The sequence below is a fragment of the Emys orbicularis genome, chromosome 5 (assembly GCF_028017835.1).
Source record: "Emys orbicularis isolate rEmyOrb1 chromosome 5, rEmyOrb1.hap1, whole genome shotgun sequence".
In the NCBI taxonomy this organism is placed as follows: domain Eukaryota; kingdom Metazoa; phylum Chordata; order Testudines; family Emydidae; genus Emys; species Emys orbicularis.
This window is the reverse complement of record NC_088687.1, coordinates 63032430-63049644: the sequence shown is the minus strand read 5'-3', so window position 1 is coordinate 63049644 and position 17215 is coordinate 63032430. Positions and strand designations below refer to the sequence as shown.

General features: G+C 43.1%; 1 protein-coding gene across 1 annotated transcript in view; it reads left to right on the top strand.

Moving 5' to 3' along the window:
- Positions 1-17215, top strand: part of DCHS2 (dachsous cadherin-related 2) — a 251894-nt gene that overhangs the window by 129219 nt on the left and 105460 nt on the right. The window contains exon 2 of the mRNA XM_065405322.1: positions 1832-2023. Coding sequence (XP_065261394.1) covers positions 1832-2023 — 192 coding nt within the window. The remainder of the gene's footprint in view (positions 1-1831; positions 2024-17215) is intronic.

The window sequence follows — 17215 nt, the reverse complement described above, 5'->3', positions numbered from 1 at the left end:
GGCCAACACCTCCATCTGCAACTTGTCACTCCTTTTCTGAAATCCGCCTGCAACCCCTCCCGCAGCATCAGGAACCGTAGTGTCCTCTTCATGGCTCAGCCATCCGGTCAAGTCACTATCCGTGTTCCCCTCCTTCCAGGGAAGTTTAGCTCCTAGTCTATCCACTTCCCCACTGGCAACTGCAGTGAATTGTCCTGCCACTCCCCCAGGTCCACCCACTACTCCGGGTCCCAGCCCAGGGACCCGGTGGATTGCAGCCTCCTGCTGCATCCCTCTGCCTCTACTATTGCTGCCTTTCCTTAGGCCACTTCCCCACAACCAAAGCACCCTCCTCAGTCTCAGCAGCCTGTCCAGAGCTCCTTCTCTTCTCCCCGGGTTTCTGTCTGCACTGCTCTGTCCAAGGCGTTACAGGATTGCACCCTACTCTAGACACACACTTCCCTCCTCAGGCTCCAGGAAGCTACTGACCCTGCTGCAAATATTTTAACATGTTTGAGATGTTGGCATGTGCCTGGCATTCAGCTCCTCTCCTGAGAATAAATCCAGAGCTGAATTCCAAGATAAAGGAGATAAAACCTTTTTTGTGAGGTGTATAGCTTCCGGGCCAAATCCTGCTTGCCTTATTCACGTAGGATTAAATTAACTCCTCTCCAGAGGCTAGCACAAAGCCTATGCATCACTTAGGTTTGGGATGGCCAACTGGATACCGGTAAATTTCACCCATGGATTTTAAGACGTAGAGTGATGCAGGCAGAATTTGCACCACTATGCAAAACTATCTCCAAAACCTCACAAGCTTCATCTCAGGGAAAACTATTTACTTCTTGGTTCTGGAAGGGTATAGCTCTGAAGGAAGCATTTCTGTGAGATATTAATCTACAGAATTTGGTTTCAGATTTACAGCAGAATGGTTTTAAGTGATGAAGGCAAAGTGTTGCTGTCCTGGTAAGATCTACTTACTGTAGTGCGAAATGAAATACATGATTCTAGTTATCTTCTACTGAGCATTCCTAACCATCTGCAAGACAGCATCGATGAAGGAATTTAGCATGTGGCAAGAATTTTTCCAGTGACTTTACTGGTGGATGTCTTTTTATCATGCAGGTGCAGATAGACATGTTTAGTTGAGTTAGTAGGACTCTTGCCTTTAAACTAGGAGGTCATGGATAAAACCTACTCCTTGTACTCCTGTCAAGCACTGTATTGTTAGCTAGGCCATCCTTCAAATGAGATGTTAAAGTAAGCTCTAAGAATCCATTGGCACATTTCAGAAGGCAAAGTAGATAATGTCCTAGCCAGCATTCCCCTTCTCAGTAATACAGTTCTACAGGTGAGCTGTTGTTGGCTTTAAGGCCTTGTCTTTATGGGTATTTTAATCATGTTAGTTCAATTGAATTAGCTTAACACTATTGAAGAACTTCTTGAAGACACAGGCTAACACTTTTAAAGTCATATTGGTTAGGCTTGGTTTAGCCTCTGAGGTTAAAACACGGCAAGCTAATATAGCTTCACAGATGGTAGCTGATGTCTTCAATAGGCTTTTCAGTTGTAGTAAGCCACTTGATTGAGTTGACACAAATGAAGAACACATCCTTTTTGCTTGTCAAAATAATCCTTTATTTACTTATGCAATACCTGCACTACCACCATCTAACTCATTGTTATGAAAAGGGCATTGGGATACCTTATGTATTAGAGCCAATGTATTAAATAAATACACTTTTAAAAAACAGTAATAAAGACTTTGGCATCAAATATCCATAATAATTGAAATATTATTATGTAATAATAGTTTATCTAGTTTCATTTCATTTTTATTGCTTCCCTGCAGGTCAAGGCAACAGATGCAGATGCAGGCCAGTTTGGTCGTATCGAATATTTTCTTTATGATGGATTCCATAACTATGAAAAATCTAAAGCATTCCAGATAGATCTCCATACAGGACACATCTGTGTGTGTCAAGACATTGATAGGGAAGAGAATCCAGCCACTTACGATCTCCTAGTGAAAGCTACAGATGGGGTAAGTTTCACCCTGGAATATTACTAGACTTGTAAGCATGTTTTGTATATTGAGCACAAATATATAGTTTTAACAAGGGATGGAAGTTTTTAATATGTTTATATGGAAGTTAAGAGGACAGCCTACAGTCTATGGGCTTGTCTACACTACAAAATTAGGTCAGATTTATAGAAGCCGGTTTTATAGAAACCGGTTTTATGCAGCCGACTGTGTGTGTCCCCACATAAAATGCTCTAAGTGCATGAAGTTGGCGGACCGCGTCCACAGTACCGAGGCTAGCGTCGACTTCCGGCGCATTGCACTATGGGTGCCTATGGGTACCTATCCCACAGTTCCCGGAGTCTCCGGCGCCCATTGGAATTATGGGTTGAGATCGCAATGCCCGAATGATGCAAAGCAGTGCCGCGGGGGGTTCTGGGTACATTGCGTCACGCCCCTCCCCCGCCGTCACAGCAACGGCAGACAATAGATTCGCGCCTTTTTACCTGGGTTACCTGTGCAGACAACATACCACGCCAAGCATGGAGCCCGCTCAGCTCAGCTCACCGTCACCATATGTCTTCCGGGTGCCGGCAAACGTGGGACTGCATTGCTAAACAGCAGCAGCAGCTTACTGCCTTTTGGCGGTAGACGGTGCAGCATGAGTAGTAGCCTTCATCGGCGCTCGGGATGCTGGTAGCTGTGGGGCTGGCAGCCGTAGGGCTGCATTGCACCAGCCCCTTGCCTTTTGGCAGTAGATGGTTTATTACGACTGGTAACCGTCCTGTCAGTATTGTCTGCTGAGCATCCAGAAGAGGTCGAGGGCGATCTGGGTGCTCAGCAGATCTGCAAGAAGAGCTTTCCTCAGGTCTGAAAGCAAGTAAATTTACAGGTTGCCTGAAATGCTCATAGATGTCCTCGTTGGACAATGATGGTTACCAGTCGTAGTATACTATTTGCTGCCAAGTATTGTCTGCTAAGCACCCAGAAAAGGCCGAGGGCGATCTGGGTGCTGGCAGACAATACTTGCCTTTAACCGTCCTCGTTGGACAATGATGGTTACCAGTCGTAGTATACTATTTGCTGCCAAGTATTTGCTGCCAAGCACCCAGAAAATGCCGAGGGCTATCAGTCATGCTGCACTGTCGTCTTAAGATGTAAAAAATAGATTTGTTCTGTATTCATTTCCTTCCCCCCTCCCTCCGTCAAATCAAGGGCCCGCTAAACCCAGGCTTAGGAGTTCAATCTCTGAGGGGGGGGGGCATTCTGTGTGACAGTTGTTTGTATTTCTCCCTGATGCACAGCCACCTTTCTTGATTTTAATTCCCTGTACCTGTACGCCATGTCGTCAGTCGCCCGCCCCTCCCTCCCTCCCTCCCTTCTTCCCCTGGTCTTTAGATACTAGTTTCGCGCCTTTTTTCAGACCAGACGCCATAGCTAGCACTGGAATCATGGAGCCCGCTCAGATCACCGCAGCAATTATGAGCACTATGAACACCACGCGCATTGTCCTGGAGTATATGCAGAGCCTGGACATGCCAAAGCAAAACCAGGAGGACCAGCTGAGGAGGAGGAGGCGATTGCAGCGCGGCGACGATAGTGATGAAGAAATTGACATGGACCTCTCACAAGGCACAGGCCCCAGCAATGTGGAAATCATGGTGTTACTGGGGCAGGTTCATGCCATGGAACGCCGATTCTGGGCCCGGGAAACAAGCACAGACTGGTGGGACCGCATCGTGTTGCAGGTCTGGGACGATTCCCAGTGGCTGCGAAACTTTCGCATGCGAAAGGGCACTTTCATGGAACTTTGTGACTTGCTTTCCCCTGCCCTGAAGCGCCAGAATACCAGGATGAGAGCAGCCCTCACAGTTGAGAAGCGAGTGGCGATAGCCCTGTGGAAGCTTGCAACGCCAGACAGCTACCGGTCAGTCGGGAATCAATTTGGAGTGGGCAAATCTACTGTGGGGGCTGCTGTGATCCAAGTTGCCAGGGCAATGAGAGACCTGGTGATATCAAGGGTAGTGACTCTGGGAAACGTGCAGGACATAGTGGATGGCTTTGCTGCAATGGGATTCCCAAACTGTGGTGGGGCGATAGACGGAACCCATATCCCTATCTTGGCACCGGCGCACCAAGCCACCGAGTACATAAACCGCAAGGGGTACTTTTCAATGCTGCTGCAAGCCCTGGTGGATCACAAGGGACGTTTCACCGACATCAACGTGGGCTGGCCGGGAAGGGTAGATGATGCTCGCGTCTTCAGGCACTCTCTTCTGTTTCGAAAGCTGGAGGAAGGGACTTTCTTCCCGGACCAGAAAATAACCATTGGGGATGTTGAAATGCCTATCGTGATCCTTGGGGACCCAGCCTACCCCTTAATGCCATGGCTCATGAAGCCATACACAGGCAGCCTGGACAGGAGTCAGGACCTGTTCAACTACAGGCTGAGCAAGTGCCGAATGGTGGTGGAATGTGCATTTGGGCGTTTAAAAGCGCGCTGGCGCAGCTTACTGACTCGCTGTGACCTCAGCGAAAAGAATATCCCCATTGTTATTGCTACTTGCTGTGCGCTCCACAATATCTGTGAGAGTAAGGGGGAGACATTTATGGCGGGGTGGGAGGTAGAGGCAAATCGCCTGGCCGCTGATTACGCGCAGCCAGACACCAGGTCGGTTAGAGCAGCACAGCAGGGCGCGGTGCGCATCAGAGAGGCTTTGTAAACTAGTTTTGTGACTGGGCAGGATATGGTGTGAAACTTCTGTTTGTTTCTCCTTGATGAAATCGCAGCCCCCCCCACGCACCCGGTTAACTCTACTACCCTGTAAACCAAGCACCCCAACCTCCCCTCCCCTCCCCTCTTCAAGCACCACTTGCAGAGGCAATAAAGTCATTGTTACTTCACATTCATGCATTCTTTATTAATTGAGCACACAACTAGGGGGATAATTGCAAAGGTAGCCCGGGATGGGTGGGGGAGGAGGGAAGCAGCACACAACTAGGGGGATAATTGCAAAGGTAGCCCGGGATGGGTGGGGGAGGAGGGAAGGAAAAGGACACACTGCACTTTAAAACTTTAAAACTTATTGCTGTGGAAATCATCTAGGGTGGAGTGATTGGGTGGCCGGAGGCCCCCCCACCGTGTTCTTGGGCGTCTGGGTGAGGAGGCAATGGGACTTGGGGAGGAGGGCTGGTGGTTACAGAGGGGCTGTAGCGGCAGTCTCTGCTCCTGCTGTTGGTTACAGAGGGGCTGTAGCGGCGGTCTCTGCTCCTGCTGTTGGTTACAGAGGGGCTGTAGCGGCGGTCTCTGCTCCTGCTGTTGGTTACAGAGGGGCTGCAGCGGCGGTCTCTGCTCCTGCTGCCTTTCCTGCAGCTCAACCATACGCAGGAGCATATCACTTTGATGCTCCAGCAGCCGGAGCATCGACTCTTGCTTTCTGAGTACAAGTTGACGCCACTTCTCCTCTTCAGCCCGCGATTCAGCACGCCACCTCTCCTCTCGCTCATATTGGGCTTTTTTAAAATCAGTCATTGACTGCCTCCACGCATTCTGCTGTGCTCTGTCAGCGTGGGAGGCAGTCTGTAGTTCAGTGAACATTTCGTCACGCGTCCTTCGCTTCCTTCTTCGAATATTCACTAGCCTCTGTGAAGGTGAAACATTTGCAGCTGGTGGAGGAGAAGGGAGAGTTGTTTAAAAAAGATACATTTTTGAGAACAATGGGTACACTCTATCACTTTAGATTTTGCCGTGCATCACACAGCACATGTGCTTTCGTTACAAGGTCGCATTTTTCCTCTTATATTGAGGACCTGCCTGTTTGGTGTGAGAGATCACTCACGCAGTTCCAGGCCACAGATTTCAGCTTGCAGGCAGCCATGGTAAGACACAGTCTTTTGGCTTTTTTAACCTTGTTAACAAGTGGGGATGGTTTAAAACAGTACTGCTCTCATTAACCATACCAAGCACCCGTTGGGTTGGCCATTTAAAATGGGTTTGCAATGTAAAAGGAGGGGCTGCGGTTTCAGGTTTAACATGCAGCACAAACCCAACTAACTCCCCTCCCCCACACACCCAATTCTCTGGGATGGTCACTTCACCCCTCCCCGCCACCGCGTGGTTAGCAGCGGGGAATATTTCTGTTCAGCAGAGCAGGAAGGGGCACCTCTGAATGTCCCCTTAATAAAATCGCCCCATTTCAACCAGGTGACCGTGAATGATATCACTCTCCTGAGGATAACAAAGAGCGATAAGGAATGGATGTTGTCTGCATGCCAGCAAACACCGGGACCATACGCTGCCATGCTTTGTTATGCAATGATTCCAGACTACGTGCTACTGGCCTGGCGTGGTAAAGTGTCCTACCATGGCGGACGGGATAAGGCAGCCCTCCCCAGAAACCTTTTGCAAAGGCTTTGGGAGTACATGAAGGAGAGCTTTCTGGAGATGTCCCTGGAGGATTTCCGCTCCATCCCCATACATGTTAACAGACTTTTCCAGTAGCTGTACTGGCCGCGATTGCCAGGGCAAATTAATCATTAATCATTAAACACGCTTGTTTTTAAACCATGTGTAATATTTACAAAGGTACACTCACCAGAGGTCCCCTGTGTGCCCACAGGGTCTTGGGTGAGTTCGGGGTTTACTGGTTCCAGGTCCAGGGTGACAAACATATCCTGGCTGTTGGGGAAACTGGTTTCTCCGCTTCCTTGCTGCTGTGAGCTATCTATGATGTTCTCTCCATCCTCATCTTCCTCGTCCGCCGAACCCGCTTCCCTGTCTCCAGAGAGGGACTGATAGCACACGCTTGGGCTACTGGTGGCTGCACCCCCTAGAATGGCATGCAGCTCCTCGTAGTAGCGGCATGTTTGCGGCTCAGCCCCGGACCTTCCGTTTGCGTCTCTGGCTTTGTGGTAGGCTTGCCTTAGCTCCTTAATTTTCACGCGGCACTGCTGTGCGTCCCTGTTATGGCCTCTGTCCTTCATGGCCTTGGAGATCTTTTCTAATGTTTTGCCATTTCTTTTACTGTTTCGGAGTTCGGCCAGCACTGCTTCATCTCCCCAGATGGCGATCAGATCCCGTACCTCCCGTTCGGTCCAGGCTGGAGCTCTTTTGCGATCCTGGGACTGGGACTGGGACTCCATCACGGTTACCTGTGCTGATGAGCTCTGCGTGGTCACCTGTGCTCTCCACGCTGAGCAAACAGGAAATGAAATTCAAACGTTCGCGGGGCTTTTCCTGTCTACCTGGCCAGTGCATCTGAGATGAGAGTGCTGTCCAGAGCGGTCACAATGAAGCACTGTGGGATAGCTCCCGGAGGCCACTAATGTCGAATTCCGTCCTCACTACCCAATTCCGACCCCCATAAGGCCGATTTTATCGCTAATCCCCTCGTCGAGGTGGTGTAAAGAAACCGGTTTAAAGGGCCCTTTAAGTCGAAAGAAAGGGCTTCGTCGTGTAAACGTGTCCAGGTTTAAGTCGACTTAACGCAGCTAAAGTCGACCTAAACTCGTAGTGTAGACCAGGCCTATGTAGACTACACTGGATGCTCACAGGCTTTGCTGGCTGGGATATATGGAACATATGCCTCAAGAACGTCTGTTGATGGGTGTGCTCTGTGGCCAACTCAAGAACTGCCAATGTTGCAGAGGAAAGCCAAAGCTCCAATACAGCAACAAGGTCAAGCAGGGTCTCAAGAAATTCAGCATTCCCATTGACAGCTTGAAGACACAACCCACAACTGCTCAGTCTGGAGAAGCCGGGTCAAGGCTGGTGCAGTCATTGCCGAGAGCCATCAGATAGCCCAGACTGAGGCCCGCAGGTGAGCCAGGAAGCAGTGTGTGTTCCAACCGCCATCTGGCGGGTGGACCTGTAGCCACTGTGGGAAGGTCTGCCATTCGCACATCGGGCTCTTGTCTCACACTGCTGTCAAGCACCATTGACTGACTGACTTCGTCGTGTTTCCTTTCATCTGTCCAGATGTTGGATGGCCATGAATGTGGATGTTGCAGACATTTTAATTGGAAATAATGTATTGCTCCTAAGGTAATCAGAGAATAATAGAAAGTTATTAAAGTTTATGGGTAAATCATATTTTATCTTCAGATGGGTAAAAATAGTGCTGCTGAATAGAAATGAAAATACATATATGTGTATGCAGTCTCAAGATTAGATATATTAATAATGGATACTTGATCTGGATGAGAGCATTGGCAGTCTTAAGAGTTCCTCACATTTCCCTTTCATTTGGCTCAGAAGATTTGGGTTTTGCCAAAACTCTGTGATTTTCAAATAAAAATATAGTAAAAGAGGCTCAGATGGAAATGTTATATGTGTATTCTGATCAGATTAATGCCCCAGTGATAAAGTTTAACTCAAAATCATGAGAAAACTGTAGGCATGCCAAAACTATAGACTCTTTTATTTTTGGATCAGTCTGTGATTTATCTTCTTTCAAGGAAATCTGATTTTTCAGAGGTTCTGAGCATTTTATTGACTTGACTTTTAATTGTGGGAGCTCAGTGCTTTTAAAAATCAGATCCTAGGTTCCTCAAGTTGGCACCTAATATCCGTGCCCACTTTTCAAACTTTGTGCTTTAGTGTATAAAATCAGAGCTGGTACTGAGTCACCTTCTATCTCCACTGCTGCGTTAATGTAGCATGCACCTCCTCTTGGCCCCTTACAGTATGTCTTCATTGCAAAAAAAAAAAGGTAGGGCGGGGGGGAATATGTGCTTATCTCATGATAGCTAAACTATATTAGTTAACGCCAGTTAAAATAGCAATGAAGATATGGCAACGGAGGTAACCCAGATTAGCAGCTTGATTTAGGGTATGTCTACACTGCAGTTTGGAGGTGTGATTCTCAGCGCAGGTAGACAGACTCATGCTAGCTCAGCTCAAGCTAGCATGCTAAACATAGAAGTGTGGACACTGCAGTACTGATAGTGGTTCGGGTCAGGTTAAGTGTCTGAGTCCAAGCCTGCCCAGCCGACTGGGTCTGAGCTTAGATGGCTAGTCCAAACTGCTGCCTGTGCCACAACATCCACATTGCTTGAGCTGAGCTAGTGAGAGTCTTTCTGCTTGCGCAGGGAATCATACCTCCCAGCTGCAGAGTAGACATACCCTTAAAGTGTTTAGGGGAGCCTGGGATTGAACTGCAGCTGCTAATGTGAATTAAAAGCCAAGCTGCTGTGTCTTCACTGCGATTTTAACCTGAGTTAACAACGTGAGTTAAGAACAAACATTAATTTTTTTTTGCAGTGAAAACGGAGCCTGAGTGCTTATTTTCAATGCTTGGGAAGGAGCATGAATGATAGATGTTAGCTGTGGAAGAAGGGTTTGGCAAAAGAAGAGAGAATTAATGGAAAAAGATGGGAGAAGAGTGAAGGGTCATTGGTAGTGACAAAGGGAGGGAAGGAAGGAAGAAAGAAACTGAGAAGGTTAAATAGACAATGAAGAGGAGGAGAGTGAATTTTCCAGGTGGTACACAGCTTATTTTACAAATGAAATGGTGCAGTAGAACTATCAATTTCTTTCATCCTGTTTGTTTCTTCTCCATGATTTGATTTCTGAGCCTGCCTTTTTTTATATGTGCCTTTTTAGAAGCAGCAATGGGAGAAGCAGAACTGCTCAGAAGTGACCACAGGGAGACGAGTATAAAAATTGCCTTTGTTAAATTGATACTGTGACCGGGGTGCTAGTGGGGTGCACAGTGCCAGCTGTGGTCACTCAGTTAGGGTGAATTGCAAAGAATGGGGCAGACAGTCCCCATAAAGTTGGTGGATATTCCAATACCTAGATTTACTAAGCCAGCATAAAACAGTTTCTTTATTACCTCACTGGTTACTTAGAAGTCCAAACAACACAGTTCTCTTAAAGTGATCCAGCGTCAGGCTTCCATCCAGGTACCCATGTCAAATATGATGAAAATTTCTGTAAATCTTATTTCATCATATAAAAGAAAAGGTTCTACCGATCCCAAAGGATTGGACACATTACCTCCCAGGTTAATGAATGTTTCAGATCTTACCCAAATACACACTACAGCCAATTCTTATTGACTAAACTAAAATTTATTAAAAACAAAAGAGAGAGAGAGAGAGAGTATGATTAAAAGATCAACATACATACAGGCATGCGTTCAATTCATTTAGGTGCAGATTCATAGCAGAGATGGTGAGCTTTGTAATTGCAGAGTTTCTTTAGAATTCGGTTCATAGGTCATAGTCCAATGTCCGAATATCATATTCAGGGCGTACCAGTATAACTAAGACCTCAGTCTTGTGACTCAAACTTCCCCTGAAGAAGCTTAAGCAGATCTGAGGTGACAGAATCAGGACCCAAGGATCTTTTATACAATTTCGTGTATTTTGACAAGTTGGAGTTCCTCAGGGAACAAAAGATAATTAGGATGACTTTGAAGGAGGTCCATCACTGGTACTTAGCTATACGAATTAACATAAGGCCATTTGCTTGTTCCTCCACCATTCACAGTACATTCCAAAGAGAGATGAATACTGAGATATCCCGTGTTTACAATTCGTTTACATGATAGGATGTCCTTTTGACCTCTGAATTATTAGAATACAGCATAGACAGGGACTGTTGATTACATTGTCAACCCTACTCATACATATGTAAATACACACAAACACAAACATTATCTCCCTACATGTTTTTTGAGGATTATTTATTTTGCAGGATGTTTAACCGTTTCTAGCCATGCGTCACAGATACTCATGAGTAAAGCTGGGTGAAATTTTTCAGCTAAATTTTTTTTCTCCAAAAAATGCAATTTGGGTTGATTCATTTCATGAATTTGTGCCTGTTTCAGCAAATTGTTTCAGTTGATACAAACATTCAGAAATGTCAAAACTAATCACTTTAATTTTTCAGGCTAGATTCACTATGGGATTTAGGTGCCCTTTACAAAGCTGAGGATGATATGATGGTGACCTACTTATAGCCTGATGGTTAGGGCTCTCATCTGGGAGACCTAAATTCTTGTCTGTACTGAAACAGGGATTTAAACTCAGGTCTTCCCTCCTCCCAGGTGAATTCCCTAAGCACCACACTATTGGCTATTTTGGGATGAGTCAACTCAACATCTCCAGTTGAAGCTGTTCCACTTTTTTATCGAGAGAGAATGTGAGAATGGCTCTGTAGTGCAGTGGTTGGGGCACTCACCTGAGAGGAGGGACACCACAGTCCAAGTTCCTGTGACAGTGAATAATTATTTATAGAAAGTGAAAGAGCCTCTCCTCCCCAATCCCAGTGCCATGGTGGTTAGAGCACTCACCTGAGAGAGGGAAAGACTTTGGTTCAACTCCTGCTCCAGAATGGGGATTGAATCTGGGTCTCTCACATCCGAAAGTGTCCCAAACATTAGGTAAAAGGGAATCTAGCTCTTCATTTCCTTTTATTAAACAAAAGGTGAAAAATACCTGAAATTGAAATTAAATGTTTCATTTTGGGTCAAATGAAGCATTTAGTTTGACCCAAAACAAATTTTTTCAGATTTTTTTGATTTGCTGAATATTTTGAAAACTGTTTTGGTTTGAGCTGAACTGATTAAAAAAAAATTCGGAACTGCTAATGAACTGAAAAATCAGTTATTCTGCCAGCTCTACTTATGAAACCCAATCCTTCTGTCATGAAAGCTAGTGATATCAGTGGGGGCAAGATCGGGTCCAGTATTACTGCAAGTTGAAAAACAGCAGAGAAATCCAACATATGTTACACAAAATCCCCCCTTCTGGTTTCCTGAATCATTGAAGTTACATATTTAAACATGTACAAAAGTTAAGTCATACATGTGAAGCGTACCTCATTTTGAGAGATGTCTCTCATTTTAGTCCCTACGTTATCTACATGTTTGGTATCCCTCCCCTTTTATTATCAAAAATTACTTACATCAGAACTGTTGTAAGTAAGGTTATAGAAAGGAATGAATCCCACAGCACCTGCATGAATAATTTTTGTATTGTTCATTTTGGGGTCTTTGTCACACATGATCCTCCATATATGGACCTTTGCAGATTGAGAGCTATGTGTGCAGTAACATCAATTTTCTCATACGTCACATACTGTATATCCTTAGGTATCCATTTAGAGTCGGACTATACCAGTAAACCATAACTCTAAATACAGCTGTGGTATATAGCCACAACTTCCTACGAAAGCTCCAGGAGGTATTATGCTTTAATGAGAAACTATGTTTCCTGGAGTTTTTGTGGCTAGCAGATGCTGTGCTGCCACTTAAGCATGCAGCGCATTTTCCCCTCCATAGCCAGCCCATTTGTGGCGGGTGAGGGCCCTGGCTTCTCCCTTTTCCTTTTGTGTTTGCTTTTGCCTCTTGGGTACTAGTTAAAAAGCAGCATGTGTCCTCTAGAGACCACAGACTTGTGATTGTGGCTGGTCCCTGTGTGTGAGGGAAGCAGAAAGAGGGAGAAACGCACATCAACCCTCCTCCCACATGAACCTGCACAATGCTCAGCCACAGTTTGGCTCTAAATAGTTAAACAAGTGATTAGAAATAATACATTTGTGTGATGTGGACAAGTTAATGATATTAGGAGAGCCTTAATTTTGTGCATTTCCTGTTTTTTCTGTGCTTAAAATGCAATGTTTAAGTTGTAATTCACTTTCCACCTGCAAACTTCCATTTTTTTAGGTGTTTTTGAGTTACTAGTGAACTAAAAACATCTTGAACTGCTGCAAGAGTATAATGATTTTCATTCTCAAATAACACAAAAACAGGTGAAGGCATTTCCCTCAGGAAACCTTCCAAAATTTTTCAGCTGTAGGTTGAGACCAGGCATGGAAAATGTCAATCTCAATGGTGAGTTTTTCAGAAAGAGAATATGAAAAACAGGAATTTTAATGAAAGGTCTAACATAGTCTTAAAGGTGACCAAGAAAGGGGGATAAAATGGTATGCCCTTTTTTTGCTTTTAAAAGATCTGAGAATAAGGCCTGATATGTTTTAATGGACTTGTTTAGTTTTCCTTTGTTTATCTTTTACAATAAGAATGCAATGCAATAAGAAATTCCATGTTTTGTTTTCCCTGGGTTGGTTAGATGTGTATCCAGAATGTTTATACCCATCGTGGTAAACCTAGCAATACATGTTGTTGTACAATGAGGCATTAAAATAAACTCAATTGCATGTATGAAACAATATCCAATTTTTAAAAAGTGTGTATGTTTTCAGTGTTGTGCAGTTATACTCTGATCAAGCCTTATTGCTAATTAAGATACATAGCCCTATCCTTTTGTGTGCTCACCTGCATTAATTACATGATGTCCAACAGTTTGGTGTTCTACTTCATCCAAACAAACAGTGGTCCATACAGTTGCTAGAGGAAACCTACCATAGTACTAAAAAATGTAATTGTAGGAATGCTGAGACAGAATCCTTCTCCCTCAGCACTACAAATGCACCTACCACTGTAGTGCTTAGGCAGCAGTTACAAAACTGAAAATCTTATGACTTCTGTGTAAAGGAGATACAGATTATTCCTTTACCATACATTAACATTAAAAAGTTTATTAACATTAAGAAACACATTCTTTCCACATCTTTATTTGTTTAGTTCCAGTTTAATTGGTTTTGTCTTCCTGTCCCATTTGAACGCTTGTTCCTCTGAAAGATTGAAAAGACTAGCCCTTTTACCTGTATTTTAAAAACAGTTTCAAAATCAAATCTATTCTGCAGAAATTGCATTTGCAGGGAGTCAAGGACAAAGCATTTTAAGCATGGTGCTTTTAAAGAAATCACTTCTAATTACACATACAAGCACATTTGCTGAATGTGAAGGTGAAGTTACATAACTGATTATGATGAAAATTGAGTTGTATGCTCAGAGATGATTACCCCTCTAGTCCACTCAGAATGGTCTGTTTTCTTATTTACGCAGATGAAATTGTAAATTCTTTGCTATTAAGCATAATCTTTTGAAAATTAGAAGTAAATGCAATTGACAGTTTTTACAAATGTAAATCTTAAGGAAAAAAGAGAATGAGCACTATATATGGTGCATGTTCTGACCTAATTGTCAGGAGACACTTGATACATAACACTATAAAGAACAATGTTGATACTATATATTTGTTCAGGAATTTTAGAAATATGTTTTGTTTACTTAATTACATGAAATGGCTTGCAAGGTATATTGTACCCTTGACAATTTTGAAATCAGTCATTTTTAATAATCTGCGGCTTATCCCTCCACTGTTTGCTCAGGCCAAATTGCCATTCCTGAAATGAGGATTCCAATGGGAGCTTTATCTCAGAAAGGAGTAGAGGATTAGACCTCCGAATTATCAAATTCATAAGATATTGGTAAACATTATAAAACATATGTCATTTACCTGATAAACTAAAATGGATCTAAACTGGGTGATTATATATGACACTTAGACATGTTATTAAAAAGGAGTCATTTAGCTAATAAAATGCTATTATGTCTTCTGAACTGTTACAGACAGCTGTATATCAAGTATTCTATAATGGAAATGTCTGTGAAAGCTCTTAAAATAATATTGGCTGTGTGTTGACTGGTCAATTTTTAATCAAACACCAAAAGCAGTTGGATCAGTTCAACATTTAAAACTTTCCCAATGCTCCTTGGTATTTAGATGGATTCTGATGAAAGTGTGATGATACTGCTGAAACTCTAAATGGCTTTCCTACTATATGTTGTGTATAGAGAGAGACTTATGCTTGTTGTCTCTTTCTTGTGCTTTAGCAGTTACATGTAACAGCTACCAATATTCTTCTCTTTTTTTTAGTTAAAGCAGTTACTGTAATACACAAAGTGCCCAGTTCAGCACTCCTTTCTCAGGCAAAATTCCCATTGAAGTTAAAGCTTTTGAAATTAGTGGCTAATTCTATTCCTTCCTTGCCCCACTACAGCATTACAACTTAAAAACTGCATAAACATATTTCAAAGAAAATAAAATTTGTATTCAAGTCTTGAGAACCTATATATAACCTTTCAGTTTGGATCAAAATTTTAATGGAATCCTATATCCCAGCATGTTGGAAACTATAATTGAAATCCTGTCAGATTCTTATGCAGTCTTACAATGTAAACAGCAAAAATGCAGCTGTTCTACATAACATCATAGGTATTTGTTAAGCAGTAGAATCTTTTCTGTCAAGAAGGTAGTATTATTTATATTTGAAGAATGGTTTGAGAGGTTTATTGTTAGCTTCATGTTTTTACATAGATTGGATGTTGCTAGGGAAAAGAGAGTCTCCAGTTATGGTAATTTCAGCTCTGTAGCAGTATATCATGTTCATTGTTTGTTCCACATGTAACAAAATTTCAGAATCACAACAATGTGACTTGTACCCAACTTTATTGCCATTCCATCAATCAGCACAATTGTACTTAAAATGTTATTTAAGCATTTGAGAGACATGAAGTTATATGAGCAATATTTCTAGAATACAAAGGCAGAATGAACAACAGTGTTCTACTGTTGCTTGAAATATGTTTTAACAAATGTAATTTTCTTTCAACAATGGGCATGCTTAAATCAGTCTTCATTTCCTGGATAATCAACTGTCATGCTTGTCTCTGAACAGATAAAGGAGCATATTCATGTGGTTAGAAATAGCAGCCATTTGTTCCCAGTCACTAGGGATCTTTCTCAAAAATTACCACTGCCAGGGTAACCTTAAAGAAATTCTACTGCATCAAAACAAGAAGGGTTGCATGTCATCCATTATACTGGGTGATGACAATAGTAGAGCCTCTCTTCACTTGTGTCTAATGGATATGCTTCAGGGTCAGGAAAAGGAGGCACTGGCTTGTCAACAACAGTGGTTAGCACAAGGACAGAGAGGAGTGAGGTAGACCAGCCGTTACACTCCCCCATCTCACGTCCCACCCTTCTAAAAATATTTCAGAATGGACCTCTCCCTCCCTCCAAAAAAGATTTTACAGTCTAACTCCTTAAAATGAACTTCTTAGATTGGAGAGTGAAATGTCTGCATTTTTCCTTAGCAGTCAAGAACACAGATTGGGTCAAGTGGTTTAAAATTAATCCCCATAATACTTTGCTGTTCTTAAACTCCTCCCAAGTTTGCCCCCTTTTCCATATTTTTCCTTTCTCTGTCCCCCCTCCCCCCCAAAAGAAAACCCAACAGCACCAAATGGGTGGGGGATAAGGATTCCATTTTCAACCTAATCTCCATCTGTGGACTAAACTGTTTTAACTTTGCTTGTGGGATCAGGATTCAGTCTATTGTAAGAATACTGCAAATAAGTAATTTTTCATTACTTTACGTTATAGTCTTAATTTTCCTCATACATTTAAACTAAGGTTCCTCACAACGGTGTCATGACATCGTCAGTGCCAGGCTATAGAGACAACATGACTACGTGAAAAAATATGGAAAAACGAAAGCCTCAGTGAGAAAATGTACAGAGCTAATGCTGTTGATGGATTTATTTATTGTATCTCAGCAATTCAGTACAAGTCTATGGAGTCAACAGACCAAAGATTGAATGCAGTTTTTTTGAGCTTGCTACTGCACTATAGTGAAAATCCCAGCCTGAGTAACTGGACTGCACTCTGGATAGTTTTGTGAAGGACAAAACATTTTTCTCAATAAATGTGGCACACAATGGTGCATGCAGAAATATACATCTAAGTTACACCCATGGTTCCTGTGGCATCATGCATAAATTCAGCATTACGAAACATAGCTTGCCCTTTGTTCATGCCAGTATACAATTTGTGTGTGTGCAGTCTCTATAATTACTTACTCAACTTACATGTACACATTTTTTGTGCATAACTCTTTGAAAATCAAACACTGTATCCACGGAGTGTCTTCTTCCAGCCGTGTTGTAATGTACTGTCAAGTGCATGTGCAGAAATCTGTATATCCCATCATTCCACTGCCACACAATTGGCTTCTTGCTACAGAATCGTGCTACAGAATCTCAGCTTTGTTAAAATTATGTTTGTAGCCTTTATGGGTGTAGAGAGAACCTTGAAAATGTGAACCAAAGCAAAACTGATACAGCAGTGCTTTCCTACATCTATAGGAAGCCTAAAACAATAGTGCTGAGAGGTGAATGACTGTGCATCTCAGTCAGGGCTCTATGGCCTCCATGATTCTGCAGCTACAGAATTCATTTTTTTCCAAGATGGCACAAAATTCAATATTTTTGCTATGGAATTTGCCATATTGCC